We start from the raw sequence: 26264 nt of genomic DNA on the forward strand, positions 1-26264 counted from the left end.
GGCTGCATGGTGCAGGTTTGCATTGCCAAGCAGACTCCACACAAGAGCTGCTGATTTTTGCAGCTCATTGCCATGAGGACCAAAAGGCAACTCCAAACAAACAACTGGGGAGCCCCTATGCACATTGATGGGGGAGACATGGATTTACAAATGAGTGATATGGGGGTTTGTGGGGGCAGGATAGAAAAATTTCCCTGTAGGTTGGTCTTCTGGGCATTTTCCCACCTCTGGAAATGCTGCAGTACTTCTTTGGAGAGCTGAGACAGCACACCAGTCATTTCAACACCTGGGGAATAACTAATTCCTGTTCAAATGCTTTAGGATGTGGCATAAAAAATACAATTGCTAGTGGTAAATTACAAAGTTTATTAACATAGTCTCCAAGGGTCATTCAAACATGCTGAATCACAGGCAGTATTGGTACCCCTTAAGTAATTTGCATTTTTGATTTATACTCACAGCATTCTTGTGGCTTAATTTTTCTCTTGATTATATAAAAGCAATAAGAACTCAATTTGCAGAATTTTTTATTTTTTTTTTGGCAATTTGAAGTTAGGCAGCATTCCATGTTATTTTTTCTCTCTTCTGTTTCTCACAGTATAAGTTGTATTCAAGGAAGAGCATTAGTAAAAATGGAGAAAAACAAATTCAGTTCTGTAACATGGTATTAGTAAGAAGGCAGATGCCAGAAACACCTATGAATAATGCATAAAGCACCTTCTCAAAGAAGCTTCTTTATGCAAGGAGTTTTAAAGGTGACATGGCAAAATTTGCACAAAGATTTTAAATTTTCACAGTTGAAGATTTGGCCTTTGGTTTTCACCCATTGATATTTTGAAGGCTCATAAGCATCTCTCAATGCAGCATGAAACAGGCCCTTTTTATTTTCAATGGCATCTACAGATGATGTAGGAGCTCTTCACAGGGAAAAAATGCTGTTTTCTCCTTCAGCGCCACTGAAAACTTTTTCAAGGTCTTCCGCTGGTCCAAGGCTGTAGTGAGAAGCACAGATCACTATAGATGGGGCAAAAGGACATTGCTGCTTCAGAGCATCCTTTCTTATTTGTAATGTCAGCAGATTCCCATTGAAACAGAGACCCGAAGCTACCGAGTCCACTGACTTCAATGGTACAATGCCTACTTTTTACACCAGAGAAGTATTTACCTTGTTGCATTCTTCTAATGGATAGGAAAGGGCTGTTCAGATCTTATAATGACAGCTGTAGGGTAACCCCCAGAGGAATCAAAAGTCCCTCCTTGGCCCCAAATCCTTATCTCCTAGGTGGGATATGCAGTAAGGGACCATCTACCATTGAAAAATTATTGGTCTTTGGCAAAGGGATGATACTTCACTGGACTACCCTGTGGTTTGTCTAGAGAAAATAGTTTTTTCAAGATAAGTCAGAAGACATGAACTTATCAGTTACACTTGCACAGGGTGACTCACTATACTTCCATATTTCGTATCTGCCTCAAAACGATCACCTAAATGATCATTTCAGATACTTCAGTGTGACCCAAAGAGTGTGTGAGAGGGTGCAGTGACCCCACGAGAGCTGCAAGGTTTATCTAGTGGTGGAAAGCTTGGTTTGCCGCGCTGCTGCAGTTTACCCTTCATGGGGCCCATTATTTGTGTATTGGCATGAATTGCCACTCCATGGAGGACACAGCAAGCATTTTGCTGGTTGATCATCATAACAATTTATCTCTTTATTTCTTTAAAATAACTCTACCAGAGTCAAAGAATAAAGCAGATTAGGTACTTGCTTAAGCTGGGATCACTATGCAACAGAAAGTACCAGTTGCTGAAGTTCGCCAGTGCTCTGGATGTCTGTTCATTGCTAAACAGAAGCAGTATCTAGGAACCACTATTTGATTTTCCGGGGTGAAGTTATCTGAAGCTTGCTCCTAATACAACTTTGGTACTCAGCACAACAAGCCAATACTACACCCATTACAATCAGTGGCCAATACCTTCCTGCCTCTAAGAAAAATTACATTAGAACATTTAATAGGAAATTACAAAATCTTTACCTTTTTATTATAAACTTCTTTCTGTATTTACCTAGAAGAAAAATAATATTAACTTCACAATGGCAAAACAAAATCTATAATTCTAATGAATCTGTCAAATGAGTTCAGAAGCAAAGATAGCAAAAGTTGCAAAATTTCTGTGGGCTAAACAGGAAAGAAAGGATCTCATTCTGATTTAATTTTCATCAATGTCTGTCAGGAGCAATTCCAGGAAGCTATGGAACCACTTTACTATAAAGCAAGAGCCAACAAGATGAGCCAGACCTGCAACAAGTGAGTGAACAGGTTCTTTGCACAGGCTTCCTCCTGCTGCATCCCCACCAACTCATGTTCCCTGGTCTCCTCATGGTGACACAGTCCTGGAGTAAGGACAGCAACCCTCATAAAATGAAGAGAGTGCTGTTGCAGGGGCCATGGCAGATTTACCAGAAGGTTAACCAGAGATACAGAAGGACATCTGCACTAGGGCAGCATTAGAAACCTGTATCAATTACGTGCTTAGGGATACTTACGTTTCCAAAACAACAATGAGAGCATCAATATGAAAAAAATGGACACTGCTGTCAGACAGGCAATGAGAATGGCATAGCTGGGAAACTGGAAGGGAAAAGAGAAAAACTGAAAAGGCTTTAGAAGCATGTTTACTTCAGCCCTATTCATGCAGGAATGAGTTGCCCTACTGGCCAAGAGGTCTGAAATATCTGCATTGGGCTGGACTCTACAATGGTTTTCTGAGCTTCCCTGTACAAAGTATGGTCACAGGCTTCGGCTCTATCCACTGGAAAGGTGAATAGAAGGTTCCTGAACTGCTAAACAAAAGTTCAAGCTGCTGTTTGGAAACACTGTCCCTTTAGTATGAATACGTTGAAAATCACTAGCACGTCCTGCTGTCTTTGTGGCTTCTAATTAAACACTAGAAACTTAGAGGAAGTTTTACCTCATCTCCATTATCATCATGTTTCTCATCATGTTTCTGCTTGTCATCTGAACTTGATGAAATCCCTGAAAATAAAAGAGATTGAAACTGTTACTGGCACAGTCCCCTGAAGGAGTGACGGCCACTGTGGCTGTCAGTGCTTTAGTCAAGGAGTAATGAATTCTCAGGGAATGAGAAGGGCAAAATCTGGCCCTGAGTAGGAGAAATAAAGCACCTTGCAACCAAAAGGGAACAGTCTGTTTCTGCCACAAATGGTGTGTCAGGCAGTCATTGGGAAATGTCAGTCTTCACCAAGGAAACAGGAGGCTTCCCAGGGATAGCCCATAAAGACAGACAGTAGAAACTTGTCTGCTGTGAAGGAGTTTTCACTTCTGTAAGCATGACAATGTTGTAGAAAGAAGAGGTAGTAAAGAAAGTACAAGTCTAAGTGGAGGAACTGCCTCAGTTTAATTGTGGTCAGACTTATGTGATTGCATAAGTGATTGCAGTTTTTGAAAGCTGCATTAGTACTGAAAGCCACAGCAAAAATCTTTACATTCAGACAACTTACCACAGATTTAAGAAAGCTCTATGAAGATGATGCTCTTTTTTTTTTTTCTATCTAGGAGTATTAAAAATAATTCAGTTCTAGTCGTGTAAGCTTTGGAAATAGGGATGAACTAAATGAATGCTCAAGAACTCTTGCAGCAAACTTTTCTGCTGTTATCCTATGATCTTGCTTTCTTACTTTTGCTAGTGAATTTAAAGTCACAAAAGTTAACCGAGGCTTGGGCCTTGGCTCATCATGACCGCATGCTAAAAAGTACTGAATTATTTAAGTATTTGGAGCACCTGATCTGTCACAGGAAGCACACAATGTTTAGCAGCATCTTAAAAACAGAGGAGTCACTCAGCTTAGTGAGTGAAAAACTCAGCTTAGATCCTATGACAGGAAAGCTTCTATGCCTTAGGTCATGCCCTAATGTATAGAAAGACTGTGATGAGTAGTGCTTTCAAAGGTTTGACAAGAGAGCAACCATGGAGCTTCCATCTGAGCAAAATGTACCAGAGACCAGATGAGTCATTTGTCAAGGTATGTATGTGTAACACGCTTGCGGTGCCCAAGACCACAGCCAAAGGAAACTTTATATGCATGAGACACCCGGAATGTCACGTGTTGATGAGGTGATCAGATGTTCACAAATAATCCCATTAGAGAAAAAATTGCATTTTTTTCTTTTTTTTTTTTCAACTTTTCAGAATATATTATTTAGTGAATAACCTAATCTCCCCAAAATTTCTTAGTTCTGATCAGCTTTCTATGAGAGATGAGTGGATTTGTCTCCATGTACCAAATAACATGCTTGTATTTTATCAAATACATGGACAGGGCACAGGAACTCATATGCATGCAACTGTAGCTAGAAATTTGCACTGAAGTAGAAAAGAAATTATGGCTAATAAGCACTACAGCTAAACAAATATAGGTAATAAACCCCTAGCAAGTGCTAAAAATCCCAGGGATACATGAATATTGCATTTTGCTATACGTCCGTTTTATGACATCCTTCTTTCCCCCTCTCAGAAGAGACGAGAACTGTAGTTCAGCAGAACTACCCCCAAAAACACAAGTGCATATCTTTCTCTGACACACCCACCCCACAAGTCAAAATTTAACTTTCTGGCAGCATTCTGCAGCCTGGCTGATGGGAGCAACTACTGCTGCTTACTCTCTGTACCTGAAGGAGCGAGGGTTCTCCTTGGGGTCTGAAGCGTGATTGGTACTGGCGGGGGTGTTGCTGGGGGGAAGCATGCAAAGACAGAAGAGAAACTAAATCAAAAAGGAACCAACTGCCCCAGCTAACCAAATCTATCTGGCAAGAATTGTGCTCGGGGATGGAGGGCTCTCTCAACCACGGGATTCTCTCCCAGCCACTGTGCTAACATCAGCCCAGAGTTCAGCAACAAATTAGCCCTCCTTTATGTTACAATAAGGCTGATGTTGGTCCATTTAGTGCATTATTCCACAGAGTAAAAGAAGACTGAATCAAGAACTTAACTTGGCTTATGACTTACTAGACAGTGCTCAGTTATGCTGCATCATTTTTGTACATTATGACAGTTTAGTTCTCGGAAATAGCATGACGTAAGTTTTTGCATGGGTCGGAGTGTACATGACTCATATAAGCATGGTACATTTTCTGCTGTTACGGCTTTTGCAGTGGCTCTTTCTAGCCCGCAGTCAGAACTTAAGTTGCCCCCAGAATCCCAGAGGTAAGGCCCTTTTCAAAACTCCCTATTCACGATGTCAGAATATAGGCATTATCCAGAACTATATTAGAAAGATGGCAAGCGAGAAAGGGGCAAGAAACCCTCCCAAATGCTCAAGAGACCAGTTAAGTCTCTTCTGTGAGCCCTCTCCAGGGGCATTAAGGAACAGTTTCCTAAACTCTATTTCTGCTGTAAGTCTCTAGGTCTAGCAAAAGAAGACCTGCAAAAATCTAAATACTGTGCTTTTAAGAATGAACTGATTCTTGGCACTAGTTGAAACTAAAAGGACTCTCTTAACAAGGAAATGACACGTCATCCTTGAATTTTAGCTTTCCTTTTTTTAAGTCCTCATTTAAGGGCATCTGGTGGGCAGGCTATTACACCTGAATAACTTGGGCCATTCTACTTTTGTACTTGACTGAGAGACATGAAGTGAAAACCTCATGTAAGTTTGTTCACTTCTCAGATATGGTATGATTTTGTATACCTGTTCCTTTTCTCTTGAAGGAATGACTGATAGTTGTGGTAATTGCCTGCTGCTTTCCATCACAACCAAGAACACATGTTAAGCAATGGAGGGCTGAGCCTGCAGTCACATCTGGCTGAATATGTTCAGTGAGGTTCAAAGTTCACAACACTGAGGAAGGATTTAAAATGGAAAGCTCAATGAACTCACAATGATGACAAATCAGATATCTGAGAAATCAGCTTGGATGGTGACAAAGACCAGTTCTTCAATTCTCTCAGACCTGAGATACCTGACAGTGGTGAGTGACTCAAAATCTACTTCCTTTGGAGGCTTAAAAACATGTTTTTCTCAGCTGTTGTTCCATCCTGATTTCAAAAAATTTCTGTGTAGACCCCAGATACCTCTTACTTCCAGATGCAACGAAGAGTGATCAATATATTTTTGGTACACTCTTAAGAATAGTCAATACTTTTGTTTATGACAACTTCTTCATTTCTCTGATGCAATGTCTGACCTTGCATCACTATCCTACTCACCTGCAGTTGGCACATCTTCCACCACAACAGAAGTGTCAGCACTTTTAGTTCCCTCTGCAGTTGGAAGTGTACTTGGGAATTCGGTAGTCACTGAAACAAAGTAAAAAGTAATGTTTATAAAGATCACAGCTGGGGGGGGTGGGGGTGGTTCATATGGCATTCAAAATTGCTTGCACCGTTCCGCATCTGCAACTAAGAGGTGAAAACCTGCACCTCAGTTTTCACACCTGCAGCTCACCCTACCCAGATAACTGATGTACTTTACTAGCATGGCCAGTGGTTAGATGTTTTAACTGTTCAGCTGTAGATGTAATTAATTGTTGCCAGATTTAACTGGGGCATGTTATTACAGCTGGAAGACAAGAGATGGTACAGAAAAGGTCTCCTCAGAGGTTCAGTTCAGAAAGAACTTCAAGTGACAGAAGACCCAAGAAAGGTGCAAAAAACAGCCTTGCATGCAGACATAAATCTGTGGAAAAGAAGTCATTGATGTGGATAAAGTGGCAACCTAAGAATGGTTAGGATGATAATAGGTCACTCTGATCAACTAAATAATAATAATACCAGCCTTTGCATGGGATGACAATGTAAGTACTCAATTTTAAGCACTGAATTCTCACTGAATTCATTGCTCAAGCAGCATGTGCTCTAAACTAAACTTTCCAGCAGACCATTTCAATTGCCTTTCCCAAATCAAGCAAAAAAATTACTGCAAAGTTGAGTGAATCTCTCCTGCTCCATCCCAGGTGCAGGACTTTGCATGTATTTCTGTTGTATTTTGTGAGGTTTCTGTCACGTTCTTTCTCCAGCCTGTTAAAATTCCTCTGAATGCAAGCCCAACCCTCTGCTATCTTGGCCATTCACCCCAGTCTGGCATCATCCATATTTGACCTGTGTTTCCTTAAACCTACTGAGACATACCTATAGGCATCTCAGAGAAAACTTCCCAGCTACAAATATAAGTATCATCTGAAGAGTCTTTATGATGCCAGAGTCAGGCTAATACAGACCATCTCTGTTACACAGAAAAAAAAAAGAAAGGATTGGTGCTGGTTACTCTTTGTACCTCCAGGAAGGGGGACAGACTCTTCTGGGCAGAACACATCGTCATCTTCCGTCCTCAGGTCAGTTGCTTGGAAATCAGTTGAAAAGTCTGGGAGAGCACTGGTTGTCACCATAGTTTCTGGAAAAATATCATTTGCTGTCACAGCAAAAGTTGGAGGAACAATGGTTTCCACTGTAATTACGGCTGGAGGCTCGGTGGTTGCAGTTGTTGCTGAGGGGATGGTGGTTGTCAGGAGGACAGCAATCTCTGCTGTTGTTTGATGATCAGAGGTTGCTTGGGGATCAAAAGTTGTTTTTCTAAAGTGCTTAGGGGAAACAGGAGCCTTTCTCGTGGTGGTTGTCATCACTGGAAGGGCTGCATGGACAAAACATAGCCAAGAGAAAAGCTAGATCAGAGCATTCACAACCGACCCTGAGGAAAGCCAACCCAGTAATGAATGAAAATTATCTAGCTGCTAAAATACTAAGAATGAAGGTGGGAGAGTTGCTACTTAAAAAGGTTGTTTAATTAGCAGAAAACATACCCCAGCCAGAGCAATTCCCAGATTTACAGATTTGCTTTTTTTTTTTAGTAGGTCTCAAACACTCCGTCCTTGACCCTCTTACAGAAATGGAAGGGCCAGAACCTCACGTGGCAGAACCCAAAAACTTGCAAACTTTGCGACTTTGCTTTTCAATGTCTCCATAAAAATAAAATAAATAAAATAGCTCAATTTTCAGCTACAAGCTTCTTGCTAATCTTTCTAATCTTTTCAACCAGTCCTTTTTTATGAACTCTGTTGCCCTCAAACTCGGGGATAGACATGGGATTGCAGCATTTTTCCCCCACTCTCCTGTTATATCGCTTGTAACAGGCATACAAGAGTGCTGTGTACATCGGCACCAATTGCGCTCCTGAACATCCGGTAAAAGTCAGAAAAAAATTTCTCTTTCTGCAGTGTGGAGGGTGGGTACCATCTTTTTTTTTCTGTGCTTTGCAATGCTTTTCAGCCTCTTCTTGACTTTGTAAGACCCTTGCTTTATCCTGCAGCTCAGCAAAATAATAGGAAGGGGAAAAAGTCCTTTCAGACTCTGAGATAAAATTTCTAAACACATGGGTCTCCTTATGACATGAACCAAACAAAAGCCTTTTTGGTGTTGGGGTGAACCCCAAATGAAAAACTGAATTTCATTCCAAGGGCTCTTCAAATAATAAATCTCTTTTTTCATTCCATCATCGTTTAAAACATGAAATGTAGCTACAAAATGAGAAATTAAATATTTCATTTGAAAGGCAAAAAAAGGGTAAAAGTTACTATTTTCTCATTGAAATTGCGCATTGAGTGTGATTCAAATTGGCAACTGGTTGCAGTCCTCCCTTGAAAAATGAAGTAATTTAGGAAAAAACTTTTTGCCAAATCGAACAAACAAAAAAAGCAGACATGAACTCCAATTTTAACCTCCTATCCAGTGAGAGGTTTCTTTCTGCTGGTTGTATCAGGAAGGACCCCAAAACTCACCTCTGACCACCTCCAGTCGCATGTTCTGTTTGATGTCGTTGAACCAACCCGGGATCTCTATGCGGCAGCAGTATGTACCTGCATCTTCTGCCTTCACTTTCCCAATCGTGAGAGACACATCTCCATAGGAAATATAGCCCTGGAGATTGTATCTCTGAGATTTTCTGAACGTCACCCTATTCCCAGTGGTGTGCAAAATTTTGTTACTGCACTTTGAATTTGGGCACGGGCCTCTGCCCCAGCACATATCGGAGATGTCCTTCTGTCGTGCCACCTGGTAAAAGCAAGGCAACTGAACAGGTTGCCCTATTACTCCTCTAACAACAGCTTCGGATGCGGTGTGCTCTGTCAAGGAACAAGGAAAAATGAGTGTTGGCAGTCTCCGATGCGTGACTTTACCCATGCAACACAATGAGGCAGGAAAAGGAACACTCCTGCCTGCAAGCAGGCCACAGATACTGATCCCCCAAGCCTTCCCCTGGAGCCTGTGGCACCTAATGGCCCGCGGCACTATCGGCAACAGCCAGGAGCTCGCAGACATTGGCCAGCTGCTGGAGGGCTGCTCACGAAATACATCGCTCACATCAAACATGTGGTGAGCGAAGCTGAGGTCTGTCGCTGGCAGCCCGAGCACCGACTACATCTGTGCAAATGGAATTTGGGAACTCTGCTCCCAGCCCCTCTCCTCTCCAAAGAGACTGTTTGAAAGATGTTCAGAAACCTGGTGTGAAATACATCTGGTTTTCTCAGTCCACCATCGTCTCCTTCAAAAAGGAAATGCTGTCATAGTTGCCTTTCACTGTCAGTCTCAATAGCAGGGTCCAAAATACCTATTCATGTGTGAAATTAGGGCCTAATTAAGCTGGCAGAGCAGTGGGATCTGTCTGTGGGAACCTGTTCTCAGGAAGTGCACTGCTTTTTCTGTTTCAGAGCAAACCCTGCCAACTATCCTACTTACCTTGCAGAGCACTGCGTATATAGAAGCTTTAACTGCTAGCTTTATACTGATGTTAAAAAGAGCATATGCATGCTTTCCTTCTGTTCTTTCTCTTAATGACCAGTTTACTTGGTGTTTACAGCCAATACACACCTTAGCATCTGGTTTGAATCTTTGCTACATATTGTTCCCTCTTAACTGTCTATGTAGTTCCCAGATTGCCCTAAAAGGGATTTCTTCTTCATGAAAGGTGCTATAGAAAAAAGGTTCCCATACAGGAACAAATCTTTCCTGGTTTACATTCATCTAGTCCACGTTGATCCTCCTACCTTGTTGCCTTTTTTCCCCATGCTATCATTTACATATGGTGGAGCAGGAACTGAGGGACCTGGGGAGCATCCAGATCTGGTCCTCTGTTCCAGGAAGAGGATCATCCTGCAGATCTCATGTCTCATGGCCAGCTTGCTTACCCCAAAGAGGAGTTACAGCAGTTGCTGCTATTATCACCAGCTTTGGCCCTGGTTTGCCAAACATTTCTATTTTGCCAGCTGTTTGAATGCCTTTTCTTTTTGGCATGGCTCCCAGATAGCAAACAGATGCTTCCAACTGTGTCCATGTCTCTTTTGTTTTGTCTTTAATGGACTATTCCCCAGGTGAGGTTTTAGTCTGTGGCTGGCTGCCTCATTACTTGTTATTGGGATGACATTTCAGCCTCGTTATTGCTTATCCCATTGGCAAGATAAGCCAACTCGTTCAGGTTTCCACAGATCCAAATGCTAAAAGAGTAAAGACAGACAAAACAACATGCAATATGGTGTGAAGGGCAGAAGCTTTTGCAGTGAAATGAAGGTAAGATGTGCCAAAAAATTAATTCCTGAATACAGGATAAGGCTTTGTGAGATGGCTGCTTGTTTTAGTCCTTGGAAAGGATAGGTTCATTTGCCTTGTTACAGCAAAACAAACAGAGAAAACAGACTCTTTCTGTCATGACAGGACAAAACAGTTCATTCAGTTGACCTTGAAAGTATCGCTAGAGGAGCAGGGCTTAGTCATCGAGGGGGCTAACACATATTTTCAAGTCACCCCAACAAAGATGCGTGCAAAACCAAGACCGGCTTGAACTGTTCCTGAAGTTAAGACCACTGCTGCTTGAGGAGAAATGGGTTCACCACCTATTCTTATTTCATCCCAGTCCTGCACAGCACAAAAGCAGCTTCATTAAGCAACCCTTTAACAAATGAAAATTTGCCTGCTTTTCTCTTTGAAAGAAGCAGAGCCCTGAACTTATTAAATAAATAAATAAAAAGAAGAGGGAAGACACAAGGCACCAGACTGTCTCCAGTGCAGTTTCCCAACAGTACTGGTGCTAGGAAGTTATAGGTTTTGCAGTTTCAAATCCTCTTTTAATTTATGTGAAGCTAATGTTGCTAACATCTGCCTGCACTGCAGGTTGGTATGGAAAGCTTCAATACCACAACAGCCTTGATTCAATAGTATGAACCTCTGCAAGGACTAAATAACTTCCTTCTCAGTTGCAGCCTCTTCCACAGACACATTTTTCCAAAATAAATAGTAAACAGGACTGAATGAACATGTCTTTGAAATTCAGAGGTTCCTGAGACTGTTGTGTTGTGACACTGTAGTCTTACTGTGAGACAAATCCTACCCTTGTCCATAGCAGTGACCCTCCAGGGCATCCAGATTCGGCCCAAGGCACCCTGAGCATCAGCTATGACTGGGTAGTCCCACTGAAGTCAGTGAGGTTTGCCACTTTAAGTCCTTAATCCAAGCGAGACAGAAATGTCCAGATGTTTAATATATCTTCCAAAATAGAAAAGGGTGTTCATAATTGTTCAGCTCATACATATACACACATATTTATATACAGTCTCTCTTGAACCAACCCTCAGTGACTGTTGGTATTAAGCAGTAACTCCAATAGTTGCTGTTGTAGTGGTCTTCTCTCCTGTAAGTTGGTCATTGGATGGACAAAGACATACATCCTCCAGTGAAGACAGCTTGTAGAAGAATATTTTTTTTTTCTTGATCTATTTCTGGAATAATTTTCCTTCTTTGTAGAAGATATTTAGCATCTTTTCCCTATCAACCCTATTTTTTTTTATTTCTTCTTGAAGCTTGTGTACTGATGAAATTGCAGAGAAAATGACTAATAAACAGAAAAGAAGCATTTAACTGCCCACTCTGCTGGTTTCCTGAGTCTCAGGACTACCCATCCTCAGCACTGAGCCAAGTTAAAGAGAAGGTAAGTAGTATGCAGTAGCTCTGCATATAAGAAAGTTTTTGAAAATAAGACCAAATGGAGGCAAGTACCTCCTATTTATTTTGAGGCTGAGGATATGGCAACGAAAGAGCCCTCTTGTTTCTTCTTGAAAAAGAAGAAACAAAAAATATTATGGAATTCCCTGAGCTACAGCAATGTGTTGGTGAAGCTCCACTTGTGCAGCAGACACCATGGAGGTTGTGTTACCTTGCCTCAACAGGGCATAGATCACTTCTTGCCTCTCAGTGTGTCTCACTGCTGACCAAACTCTTCCACTACTTTTCACATCAATGTAAGAACATTGCAGTTGCTGTAGATGTTATACATAATATTCCATCCTGGCAGAGGTTAGCCAATTAATATTTAGTAATCTGAAACAGAATTTCCTGAAATGTCCAAGTGATTTAAAAGCACAACTCCCATTAGGAGTTCATGTCCTGCTGAAAACCCCACATTCCTGAGCCACTTCAGGTAGTTTGGAAACTGCATTGCTGATGCCTAAATGCACATGCAGAAATGTAGCCGATACCAACCACACTTGCGAGACCCAGTCTCCCAAGTACTCTTCTTTGACTTCTGTCTCTTCTAAGATTCAGATTTTAGATGGATGAACCGAACATTTAGGAGTAAAAGGAGGGGAATCTCCAGCCGTGCTTTCCCACACTCAGTTCATAGCAGCAGACAGCCCTCAGAGTTTCAGAAAACCCTTTCTTTATCATGTACATACATTCATGACTCTGTCAATATTTCAATTCCCTGGCTTGGGCTGTGTCAGCACTGTAGCATGGTGGAGAGACAGATGAAGAAGCAAAGCCAGCAGTACACATTTAACAGTAGTACAGAAATTGGATAATCTAAGGGGACAGGGGAATTAACCAAGCCTATACACAGAGGAAACCACATGCATTTTTAAAAAGAAAAAAAAAATTCTCAATCAGTATTAACTCAATAAGTTAAGAAAACTTTTGAAGTTCTGTATACAATTACAACCTTTTTCACTGTTTTGTTTTCACAAAACAAGCATCGCTTGGTTTAATTTTACAAAATTTTTTTCCGAGCAAGCACACAAAAAGCAGGCGAAGACTCACCTACAAAGATCTGTATCATAATCCAGTGAAACAGCACAAAATGGGACATTTTAGCTGATGGAGACTCCAGAGCACCAAGTGGAAGGAGAGAAAATCAGATGTTGCACTTTCCAGAGATGCTGAGTGAGCCCCACTGAAGTCTCATTTCTCCATTTCCAGATTTTATGTACTGCAACTGCTTCTTTCCTATGCTTCCGGATAGAAGCTGGTCAAGAGGTGATTCTCCTCCTGCATTTAGCAATGGTGTGGCCTCACTTTGAGGACTGTGTGCAGTTCTGGACCCCACAATTTAAGAAGGATGTTAAGGTACTTGAATGCCTCCAGAGGAGGCCCACAAAGCTGGTGAAAGGGCTGGAAGGCACGTCCGATGAGGAGCCACTGAGGACTCTGGGTTTGGCTACTTTGGAGAGAAGGAGGCTGAGTGGGGACCTCATTGATCTCTGCACCTTCCTGAGGAGGGGACGTGGAGAGGGAGGTGCTGGTCTCTTCTCCCTGGGATCCAGCAATAGGACATGTGGGAATGGTTCAAAGCTGCAGCAGGGGAGGTTTAGACTGGACATTAGGAAGCATTTCTGTACCGCACGGGTGGTAAAACACTGGAACAAGCTTCCTAGAGAGGTGGTCGATGCCCCAAGCCTGTCAGTGCTTGAGAGACATTTGGACAATGCCCTTAATAACATGCTTTAACTTTTGGTCAGCCCTGTGGTCAGGCAGTTGGACTGGATGATCCTTGTAGGTCCCTTCCAACTGAATGATTCTATCCCATTCTATCCTATTCTCCTTTGTCTTCCAAGACATTCAGCATGGTATTACCACCAGAGATTTCAATACACTATTTGTTTTGCCTTTCCATGGAACTCTTAAAGCCCATTACCATTCTGCGGTGCTGAGCAGCAAGAACAAGGTCTGTGCTCTTACACTTCTATACTTTCACACTCTTAGACTCTTGAACCTGCTTTGGCAGGGGGAGTGGACTGGATGATCTCCGGAGGTCCCTTCCAACCCTGACCATTCTGTGATTCTGTGGAACACCTGGCTTAGTCTCCAGCTCTGACTTTGTCTTTGCTCACATCTTCTTAACCCCTTCATTTTCTCTGATTCTGCCTTCTGCTTGAACATCCCCCCTCTTTCTTTCACCAGCTTCATGTTTTCTATTTGCAAAGACAGCCTTGGAGAGACTCTCACAAATGTTTTCTTGCCAAAACAACGTCCTTCCCAAAGATCCGCAACACCAACTCCGAGAAATACTCTAATCTTTCTGACTTTTTTTTTTACTCTTTCTGACCAATTGATAAAGAAGTTATCTGGAAGTTCTTCTCTTAGAAAGAAGTGATAAAGCAAAAGTAATTCAGGGCATTAAGGTCAGGAATGAAGAACTGCAGACAGACAAAATTCTGTGCAAATAAATGTAGCATGGTGTGAACAGGAGAAGCAATTCCAAGTTCAAATGATAAAATGATGGGCTTTAACCAGACATTACGCCCTCAAAGAGGAGATTTTTGGCTTATCATGAGTAGTCAAGCCCATGAAAATATAACCCTTCTGCTTGGTAGCATTAAAAAAGGCAAATTAAATTTTAGCATGTATTAGTAAAGCAATAGAAAACAAAGCAGAAGACAGCATTACACCACTGTACAAATCTGTCTTGGATCCCATGTATAGTTCTAGTCCTCTCAAAGCATACGTTAGATCCAGAAAGGATTTCAGGAAGGGCAAAAAGAATGGCAGACAGTATGGAAGAGCTTCCACAGGAGGATTAGATGGGTAGTCCAGTATGAGTCAGTCTAGAAAAGAAATAACCTAAGGGGCACCATGAACACGTCTGCAAAATCTTGAGTAGCGCAGGAAGGTTGGAGATGAATTAGCTGTTTGATAGCTCCCCTTCCCCAACACAGCATCAGAGAAGGACTCTTGTGCTTGCAGACCTGCTGGACTCAGTAGCACATTGGAGAAGGAGGCTACCTCTCATTAAGATCCTTATCCATCATGCCACCACTACATTACGGTGGCAAGAAGTAGATCCTCAATAGCCTGGGCTCCAGCAAAGCCAGGATGTCTGGTTTCTTTCATCAGCATGTAGCCAACTGATGCTGCTGTAGCCAACTTAGCGGCAGATTCAAGCAGTGTGAAACTCAGAGAACTATTCTGAGTTTATTCTGAATCAAAGAGATGCTGTAATGCTGCTCCATACCTTCACATGCTTCAGTGCACCACAAATAGCAACAAGTGGGGATAGACACAACAATACAGCAGTGGTTTATTGTCAACTTTATAAGACAGGTTAACCAGCAATCAGTAAAATATCTAATTTGCTATATTCTACCAGGTACAGTTCATACAATGCCAAGTACACATAGCCCCAGCTGTTCTGTGAACAGAACTAATGAAATCTGTTGTGACCAATATCCTGGAGATTTTTTCCCTGCAATGATCCCAGTTTCTCCTTTGTCTCCCATCACTCACCATTAAGCAGTGGCTGGAAGCCCATGCCCAGCTGATGCCAGTGCAGGGAGAAGCTGAATCCCACCTGAGGCACAAATCTGGACCACTATCCAGCTACCAGTTTCCATGAAGCTTGTCAAAACAGAATTGGTCAGTATGTTGTAGGTTACTAGGGAAGTAAGAGGATGAACACAGGATCATGTCAGCTTTGTTTCTTTAGCAAGACTGGGCTAAATGCAGCAGAGTGAACTGAAAAAGGCCACCCAAAATCCAAGTGTGCTGGGAAGAACCAGAAAAATGTGGCTTGCTTTCTGCTTCTGTACTGCTATCTAGTGGCTTCTTGCAGGCAGAAAAGGCAGAGAGCTGTCTCAAAAAAATCAGTTTGCAGCTGGTTACTTAGCCTTATAGTGCTCAATGTGCTGCCAGTTTATGTGCAGCTGGATAATCTCTTCACAGGTGAACGAGCTCCAAGTGCCACCTGCACATCTCTGGGGCTCATTTTGAAATGCCTATTCCAACACCCACTGACACAAGTGGAAGTAATGAAAAAGTGCAGGGAGCTTCTGCCTGCATGTATTTGTATGTATTATACCGCATATCCAAAGTGAAGTTCTTGCTCCACACAACCTTTGCAGAATCTGTTTACCACATAACTGCACAGCAGAAAGGAGACTTTAATCAAGATTTTGGTTTTCTAGAACTCTATCTTGAATAAAAACTCTCCGATATAAGAATTAGTCTGAATTAGCCTATAATATTAAGAAAAAAATCCTTATGGGCAAGCAGTTTTCATGATTAGCAATCTTCAAGGATGGTCCTCACACTCCTTAAGAGGATGAGTGGTTGGAATCAGATAATTTTGGAAACCACACACTCATCTAGCTCTGATACCAGTAGAGATTGATTTGGTAAAAGGCAGAAAGCAGAAATTGCCGAAGATATTATCTGACATCTACTTCAGAGGCCAGATCAGACTTCCCCCAGCTCCGGTCACAAGCTAGAGCCCACCGTGGTGACATGCTCAGCCAGGCAGAAAGCATGCAATGTCTGCAGTGGGGTCTGTCATTTTAGTTTAGTAATTGTTACTAATAGTCAAATACAAAAATACAGTCTACCACTAGCAGGTTCCTTCTAGTTTCGGTACCTTCTTACACAAGGCAACACGTGACATGTAGACAGAAAATGGCAGAGCTGAGTTCCTTCACTGCCTTTCCTGGCCTGGGGATCAGTAATCACCTAGTATCTGTGCTTCCACACTGAGCTCTTCAGTCAGCCATGAATTCACCTCCACATTTTCAATCTTTTAGTCCTCCTCCAACAGACAGCCCCAAGACAGTGCACAGCACAAGCAAAAATACAAAGCACACTAGGGTCATCTGTCTCAACTTGCTTTCTATTTCTTCCTTCCTCAGCAGCATGAGGAGCCTTTCCCTCCTTCAGGATTCTTTGCAACCACACTCACCTGCAGTATCCCACCTTAGCCAGGGTCTCCAGGACTTCTGGGGGAAAATGCTCCCCTCCCCAGCCTGCTCAAGCCCTCCCATCTCTACCAGCTGGGGGAAGGATGGGTAACTGCTCCACTGACCCCAGCTCTCCTTAAAGCACAACTAGACCATGGCCTCAAGTGTCTCAGCTGTTAACATAAACACTACTGACTTTATTATTGCTCCTTTATGCCTCATTGGATAATACAGCTTTGTTCTTCTCATGACTCCCTTGAGAATTATGAACTCAATGAAAGAAATCTTGCAGTAAATCTGCAAGTCTTCCCCATGGCAGCAATGTCTACCATAGGTATTCCACACTGCTGCTTGGGATAAGCTTCAGGACAAAATTTGTACTGACCAACATTTGGTAAGGGCTGGTGTCTCTCCTGCCTGTACTACTTTTCTGCTCTTTCAGGAAGCCCCCAGCCTCCGTTTAAAAATGTGTTCTTAAAAACGATTGGGGAAAATTATTCTTCCACTTAAAGCCGATTTAGGTGTGTTGTGTCTGTTGCTCAGCAACACATAGTGTTGATTCATCCTCATAGGGCTGCCTCCATTTACTTAAGTAAACCAAAGCTTAGTGTTGCAGAGAATAAAAGCTGAGAGCCAGGTCTAACTGAGGAGCAACAGAAGAAAGGCAGTAGACCACAGATACTCTCCATTTATGAGCTAAAAGCTATCAAACAAATTCAGCATAAGACATTAGTGTCATTTGATATCTAGAGGGGTGAAAATTCAGGGCAAATTTTCAGCCAATGCTTTGTGCAACATCCATAACTTTTCCACAAGCTAAGAAAAGTAAGAATTTAATACAAAGTGATTCTTTTTTGTTCAGTTGCTTGAGAAGCGTAGAAGTAAGACTTTCTACTTAAGGACTTCTCAGGGCAGATGCACACTCAAGGAGAAAGCCACAGAGGAAAAAAAGGTGACATTTCACAGAGGAAATGCACTTAATCATAGTTCTGTGAAAACAAGCTGTGAATATTCTGCACATTGAAGCACTGATACTGTAGGCTCCGAGGACATCCCGTGATGGGTTGAGCATCAATAGCTCCTCCAGATTTAACTGTGAGTGGATAGGAATTAGTACATTGCTTTACTGAGCTGTTACCAGGACTAGGTATACCTGACTCTAATGAAAATTCAACTAAATGTATATTGAAATACTAATACTATCAAGTTTTCCCATTTGTCATCTTTGTCATCGCAGCTACAAGATTGCTTCTGCTCTCTGATGGCATGGACTCCTTGGTAGCTCCAGATATATTACACAGTAAATACAAACTTATTAAAAGTGTGTGGTTTTCCTTTTGTGACACAGTAGCCGTTCTAGCACTTCTTCTTTTTTCAGAAGAGAGAATTTGAAGCAGATAATAAATAGAATGGTAACTTTCTTTAGTGTTTGTTAAGTGGATTCTGGAAATTTCCATTCAAAAGCCAGTATAGTTTCTGCTTCTGGAACAGGTTGATAAAGTTTTTAATTAGAAGTGTAGCTTTTATTTGTTTTATTAGAATGATGTGAATAATGCTTCAGTAATCCAGTCACGTTTAGCCACCGAGCAGAGAGAGCAGCTAACATTTTGCAAACTATTTAATGTCCCAGTGCTGACAAAGGCAAGCATGCATACAGTCCTTAGTGTATTATATAAATGTTTTCCTCTGCATGGATCTCATCTTCCAAAGCACTATGGTTCCCTGCACCTTCTGGCCTCCAAAATGCAACAAAGCTGCACAAAAGAGTAAAAACCATGCTGTTAAACAAAAAAAACAGACAATAGGAACACATAAAGCAGATAGCTAAATCAACCACACACTGGAAAAATGTAAAATATGCAAAACCACTTATTTAAACATGACTGATAATGAATCATTTTTCCACTTATGAGACAACCCACACTTGAAGTTGCATGCTCCCTAATGCAATGAACTGACAGTTAGACTAACTTTTGCTTACTAACTAATGATAAGTAGCAAGATTTATTAATTTCTTTTTGCAATGTTTCCTATTAACTTGACATTAAAAGAGGAAGTCAGAGTACATGGTGGAGTGGTCAGCATACTGACGACATTTTCTTTCTACAACCTAGTTTGTCCTATTAGCTACGGCAGAAACAGAATACTTACTTTGCAAAGTCACTTGTCTTCTTCGTACTGTATAAATATTCTAAGACCATGCAGAATGAAAATAAAGGAAAAAAAAAGAAAGAAAAGAAATAATTTTCTTTAAGCCATCAGAAGCAAGTAAAGTAATGGGCTAAAAAAATTTAAAGTGTAAGAAACTAAATAAGGGAACTTTAAGCAGATGTTTTCAGTATAGGAAATCCCCATTATTTCCATCATATCTAAATTCATATGGCTTGGTCTGACCAAGAGCCTCTATGCAGAAAGTCTGGCACGTAGAAAAAATATTAGATATAGTCATATGAAACCAGTGCCCTTCCTATTATCATTGGGAAGGACTGGGACAACATGGCAACTGAGGAATGGGTAGGAAGAAATGAATGGGGCAGGAGAGGTGGGCTTGTATCACGCATGTCCTCACCAGACCATGGATCAACTGGTTGCTAAGGAGTCTGAGAGATGAGACCACATTCACACCTTGCCATTCTGTGCCCCAGAGGCTAAGGGGTACAGTTGAGTGAGCAACCACAGCACAGGGCAGACTGAGGTCATTCAGAGACCTTAGCTCACTTCCCTGAAGCAGATGTGGCATCTGCCACAGCTGTGATTAGTCATACCTGACCAATCCTCAAATAACCACCTGTGAAAAGTACTTACGTCTAGTAAGGAACAGAGCCAAAATGAGGATGGCTAGAAGTACCGCACATAAACCAATCCCAATGTATAGTCCATTTTCTGAATACTGATGACTGTGAAGTGACACAGACATGTTCTGTCAAAGACAGAACAGATGAGCATTAGTGGCACCAACAGCAAGAAGCCCATATAGTACCAAAAGGCCATTTGCCATTTGTATGTTTTGCAACCCTGCAGTAGAAGTACACTTGAGAGCAAGAGCCAAATTTGAGATACAGGACTAGTTTCAAGCAGAATCACTGCAACAGCTGTGTGAATCATGCTGTTAAACACATTGTTTTTTGAGACTGTCAAAGGAGCTGGAGTTAAGACAAATCCCATTTGTTCAGGTTTAATACTATTTGGTGAATATTTTTTATCATTAAAATATCTCCTGGTGTCACACCATCCTGCCTTTTTGTCAGTTTATTCAGTAGTTATTCAAGGCTTTATATAGGTAAGTGAATATGCCTTCTCCTCGCATTGGTCTTTATTTAGGCAAAACCTCTTTCTGAAGCCAGCTGTTAGATATCTAACCTCTCATTAGGAACTCAGGCCTGGAAAGATGCTGAAGTGCAGTATGATCCCCGACTTACATTATGCAGATGCAGCAATATGAATACCCACAGCACATACTACCTTGTAGCACACTACAGCAGGCCTTCCCAAAGGCTAGCTTGGTGGTCTTGTCTTCCTGATAAAATTTGGGTGATGTTACGGCCTATCATTCTGCAATATGTGCTGGAGACTCCACAGGACATAGAGCTGCCTGTTTGAACCCCATTGCACAGGGAGTGCAGGGCATCCCTGTGCTGTCAGGTGGTCCAATTTCAACTCTTCCCTATAACCCACCATACCTGCAGGTTTGTGGTTACATCCAAGCAGTCTGAGGTGCTTGAGCAGGGACTGGAGGCCTGAAAGGTAGTATAGATGTTCCTAAAGCTCTTCCTGCATTAGTAGGAAGTACTTTATGCACGCAAAACCAATTATTTTTCCCTCTTTAATAATGAACGCAAGCATTTTGAAAGGAGGTTGTAGCGAGGCGGGGGTTGGGCTCTTCTCCCCAGTAATTAGCGATAGGATGAGATGAAACGGTCTCAAGTTGCACCAGGGGAGGTTCAGGCTCGACATTAGAAAGAACTTCATTGTCAGAGTTGTTAAGCATTGGAACGGGCTCCCCAGGGAGGTGGTGGAGTCATCGTCCCTGGAGGTGTTCAAAAAAACATTTAGATGTGGTGCTTCAAGACATGGTTTAGTAGGCATGGTGGCATCAGGTATACGGTTGGACTTGATGATCTTTGAGGTCTCTTCCAACCATAATGATTCTATGATTCTTTCATAAGCACTGAACAAGCAGACTACCAAAAAAAAATATTCTTTTGCAATCAAACTAAAGCAGTACAAGTGAACTGTAGGGATGACCCATTAACCTCTCATGTCTATCCACTTTGTCCAGGTATGCTATTGCACAACAGAGATGCTTACAGTCTGAGGAGCTTCCGAAGCAGAAACTGATGGCCACGTTCTTGTGATGGTGAAGGCTGACTCACTGGTGCTCCCATGAGCTGAGCAAAGGCAAGACAAACACATCACTTGCACAGAGAATCATTCTGCCTTGGCAAAGAGGAATTTGTACTGCTGACTTGGGACCACGAAAGTATCTCTCTATCAGGAATGTCATCTCTGCATATCATAAAGAGGTTGGTGCCTTCAGAGGGTGGCACAAAACTGAATATTGGAGCCTCTGCTGCCCTTTTCAGAGCTCTGAACTCCTTCCAGGAAACACTTAGGTCTTGCTGTTACCTCTATACAGGGCCTAGAAGGAAGGAGTTACAAAGGCAGGCATCTGTTTTTAGAGCCAAGAAGAGGTAGTGGATGCCTAAAGCAAACTTAGGTTACCTGTTGAAAACTGATTAAGGTTAGCTCAGGGCCTTGAAAGAGCAAGTGGCACCAAGTTTAGAGAATGCAAGAGATACTTTTAAAGTCCCAGACAGCTATACAATAAACAGACTGACCAAAATGTAATATGTTTGCATAAGGACCTGCAGCATATTTTGAGGCAACTTCCCAGAGCAAAGCTGTTTGCAATATTTAAAATTCAGAGCTACAAACTTATGTCTTCCATATCATAAGTCTCAGTTTCTCCATGTGTTGTCAGATGATATACAACCCTCCTGAAAATAAAATCTCCTGTTCTCATTATGAGAACTCCAGTTCCCTTGATGTTTTAAATTGTTATCTTTATCCCAGAAGCTTTATTTGGAAGAGGGTAAGATCATCTGCTTCACTGTTCCCTTCCATTGGCGATTCTGGAGTATGCCTGCATCAGAGGCACACAGTCACCCGCCTTTGCCAGCCTCTGTGTGAACATGCACATATTAACTTGTATTCTGAAAACATAAAAAAATTGTTCCTCCAGCAGCTAAGGAAGATGTCACAGTTACGAAAACCCATGAGTTCTAAAATTGGAAGTCATGTTATTTGCAACTAGAACAGAAACAGTCTGAGAAAGTTTTCACTTCTTCCAAAAAGGAAATGCAACTGTTATAACATTTTAGAGTTGCTTAGCTGGAAACTTCTGTGATGGAGGGAGAACTACAAACGGCACTCCTGATTTTTCTTTCAAAATACAAAGAATAAGCTATTGTTACACTATGATCTCTCTCTTGTGTACTGCAAATTAAAGTTGTCTTTTTCAGACTGAAAAAGATGCAGCTGATGTGATAGACATCTATAAACTTGTGAATGGAATGGAGAAACTGAGTGAGGAATAGTTGCTCACTATCTCTGCCACTACAATGAGGAGCCTCACATTATTAAGGATGCATAGGCTACAGAGGACATGGGCAGCCTCCGAAACACATATTATACCAGGGTAGAACACCACTTTGGCACTGTAACACAAAATTGCTGCCCAGTGTCTATGATCCTCCTTAATCATCTGCTGTTGACAGCTACAGGAGGTAGGATCCTGAATTAGACGCACTTTTGAGCTAACCCAAAAAAAACAGTTCTATGTTATAGAGCAACAAATAAATTGATTAAATAGTGGGCACACCCAGCTCCTAAAAATTTGTGTTTAACTGTTCATGGGATGCATTTCCAGAAGACAAGGTGAGATTTTATACCACAAAGAAAACAACAGCCACAATGCTTACAGCACCAATAAAACACCTACTTAAGCATAACATCTGGAAGCAGGCTTCCTCCCACATATACATGTTCCTTCTGTTGGACTCTCTATATAATGTCTGGCAGAATTTAAACCCAAGTTCTGATCTCTGGTTCTATGGTAATGTTTAGTAAATTTTGGCCAAGACATTTCTATCATCTATCATTTTCTTTCCTTCCTAAGATCACCATTTGCAATACAGTTTATATATGCTATTGAGATTAATACTTGGATAAAAGTTACCTGAGGTCTGTTCAGAGGTGTAAGTGTGAGGACTTGCAGTAGAGGTCCTAGCTGATATTAAAAAATAAAACAACACCAACATATATTATAATTAACCTTAGTGTGCATTTATGTAATGAAAAAGAGAAAGTGTTTCTGTAATAAAAATTACAAGTACATCTGTCAGCCACTTGTTCCACATATTATCACGCTTTTTACAAAAAAAAAAAGAAAAAACTAAAAATCAAAGAGAGTTGATAAAAAAAATTGTCTATACTAATCTTGTGTCCCTAGGCTTTACTCTAGAATCAAGTAGAGGAAAATGAAGCATTGTATTCTATTAAAAGGGTGCAAGTATAACGCTTCGGATTAATAAAGTACCCTACGCTGCCCTTTCTCTTAAATTCTTCAAATAATGTTTCTAAGAAAGCTCAGTAGTGCTGTGCACCATGAAACAAAGCACCATGTCCTTTTTTTAATCGCACTGAGTGTGCTGCGATTACAACAATGCTAAACAGCACTAACGGCAGATCTGCAAAGTCCTAAAGATCAGCCCTACAGATGATTACAGAAATAATTTCCATCACAAGCTCTGGTATCCATATCCAACAGCAAATTTACCATAATGGCACTCACACAAGAGCACGCCTCTACACTCACCTTTCTCTATCACAACATTGTGATTACTTGTCTGATCATTGAACCACCCCGAGATCTCCACGCGGCAGCAGTATATCCCACTGTCTGCTTCCTTGGCGTTCACAATCGTGAGGGACACGTCGCCCATCAGCAGGTTCCCTTTCAATATATACCTGCTGTTGTACTGCTCTGTCACCTTCCATCCATCTGTCCAGATAATGGCCTGATAACATTTTGAAACAGGGCAGCTGCCACGACCCCAGCACATTGATGTGATGTCTTGTGTCGTCTTAACATTGTAAAAGCAGGGCACAGTGACATTCTGACCAACCTCTCCTTTCACAAGTGATTGTGATACTGTGGGGTCTGTGGACAAAAAGACAAATATAGTTGTTGAGCACAGTGCACACAAGTGGAAGCTTCTCACACATTTTGCATGAGTCGGTAACTCCCATCTCACAAACACCACCAAGCATTACTAGATCAGGTTTTCCACGAATATATGTGAATCCCAGAAGGACTGATGCAGTAAGGGATAATGAGTGGGACAGTGATTTGTCCAGAATAGGTCTCTATCCAGAAAAAGAAGAAATACACTTTCTGCAGCCTCTGCAGGTAGGCAGAGAATTTGAATCTGCACAATTCTGTTGCTTCTCTTTACCCACACCCAGTCTTTTAGCTCTTTATTTTTTTCCCTTAATTTAGATTTAATCCAAGCCCCACATGGAGGAACAGTAAGACATTGACTTTCATTAAAACTATTGTGGGAAACTCTTCCTCCCTTTCAATGAAAAGCCACTAAACTGCAGGTTTCATCAGAATTATCACTGCTGAATACATTTCCTTTTTTCTTGCCTAATGGCATATTTTGCCATTCCTATCAGAAGATATTTTTTCAGAGCTTCTCTGAGAAATTCTATACTCTCTTTTTTCACTACCTTATTTTCTTCCCTCATTCTTACATAGCTTCTAACTTGTTTGGTTCCCATTAAAGGTCATTTTTCACATTTCCAGAAGGCTGTGCCACGCTGTTCACATCAAAACAGTGAGACCTGGCAGTCAGTAGCCCATTCATCACAGCAAGATAGGTTTTTTTGATGTATTTAGACCACTCCAGTCAATACACCCTTTAGGAGAGTTTTAATAAAAGCTGTGTTAAGTTCCAGCCAAAATCATTTGTGCTGTGGTGATCCAGTCATGGCCATCCTGTAACCATCTTCTTCTAACAGGTTATGCAGTAGGGCTCCTGAGATGCACATTCTGTCTGCTTGTACTTCAAAAGAAAACTGTTTGTCATATACTTACTACTGCACCTTTCCTATCAAATTCAGTAACATGGGATCACATGTGTAGATCTTTTGATCTATTCATATTAAAATTTCAGGGATAGAATTCTCTGCAGCAAGTACAGGCAACAAATTACCTCTATTAAAAGTATAGCCTAGTCTATAATTAGGAAGGGAGCTCCCCGAAGCAGGTCCGCCAACATGTGCCGGTGGGTCCCAGGCACTGTATGGCTTGATTGCAATTGTCCTTTGTGAAAAAGCTGCTTTGCCTATCTTAGGTCAGTCATTTTCATAACCTAAGCCGTTACTGCATGCAGAGATTTTGCCACTACAGCATACTAGAAACTAATCTCAAACTAATGTATTTTATTTAATACAAAAAAGCAAGCTTGAAATGAATCTCGTCATAAAAGGCTTCACAAAAAAACTACAAGAAACAATATCTGTAATATCCCTTTTCTTCCTACTGAACATATCCTACCACCAAATTTTTGATGTCTGTCTGCCTATACTAGTACCACTCTGCAACCTGCTGTTTTCTGTGCTATTGCCTTTAACAATATTTTCCTAGGAGGATTGCTTTCTCAGAATAAAAGAGGAGGAATCATCAATTTCTCCCAATAAAATTCCATATTGGCTAAAAAACACCAGAAGGCACAGTAGACCTTTTCCCTGACTTCCTAAGCATTCACCTTCACAAAGCCTGTTGAAGTGAAATATCCTTGTTTTACATCTTTTCTAAAATGATTTAAAGTTCTCTGCTTATCTCAGATCATCTTTATCTAAAAAACCCAAAAGATCATTCCCTAGTAAGACTAGCGGACAGCCCAAGAAGTAGCATCTTCAAAACTATCATACCCTCAGCATTATTTTCTTTTAAAAACGAGACAAGGCCATCAGAAGACTACTGAGCCACTGTGATAAAGTCCTATTCGTAACACAAAACTGCAGTTCCTGCACCCTATGGCCACTCTTCCTATTGTAACATAAAACCTCTCGCTTTGCAAACCTCAGAAACATTGATGCATGTTACCTCCATCCACCTCCATCTGTTTGTTTAGGCCCACTTAGTTACCTGTAAACAAAATCAGAAGAATCCAGTTCATGCTGAAATAAGACGACAT

At 41.4% G+C, this 26264-nt stretch overlaps 1 protein-coding gene across 1 annotated transcript; it reads right to left on the reverse strand.

Moving 5' to 3' along the window:
- Nucleotides 1-919: 919 nt before the first annotated feature.
- LOC104166933 (T-cell immunoglobulin and mucin domain-containing protein 4-like) lies at nucleotides 920-26264 on the reverse strand. Its single transcript, XM_009707034.1, has 14 exons — nucleotides 26216-26264; nucleotides 23876-24220; nucleotides 23237-23287; nucleotides 21307-21386; nucleotides 20679-20735; nucleotides 19804-19918; nucleotides 13097-13150; nucleotides 8791-9135; nucleotides 7293-7646; nucleotides 6227-6316; nucleotides 2972-3036; nucleotides 2547-2631; nucleotides 2035-2065; nucleotides 920-992 (listed from the first exon to the last, which is right to left on the reverse strand). Exons 1-14 carry the CDS (start codon nucleotides 26262-26264, stop codon nucleotides 920-922), a joined length of 1794 nt encoding a protein of 597 aa, XP_009705336.1.

The sequence above is a fragment of the Cariama cristata genome, unplaced genomic scaffold, assembly GCF_000690535.1.
Source record: "Cariama cristata isolate BGI_N322 unplaced genomic scaffold, ASM69053v1 scaffold11479, whole genome shotgun sequence".
Taxonomy (NCBI): domain Eukaryota; kingdom Metazoa; phylum Chordata; class Aves; order Cariamiformes; family Cariamidae; genus Cariama; species Cariama cristata.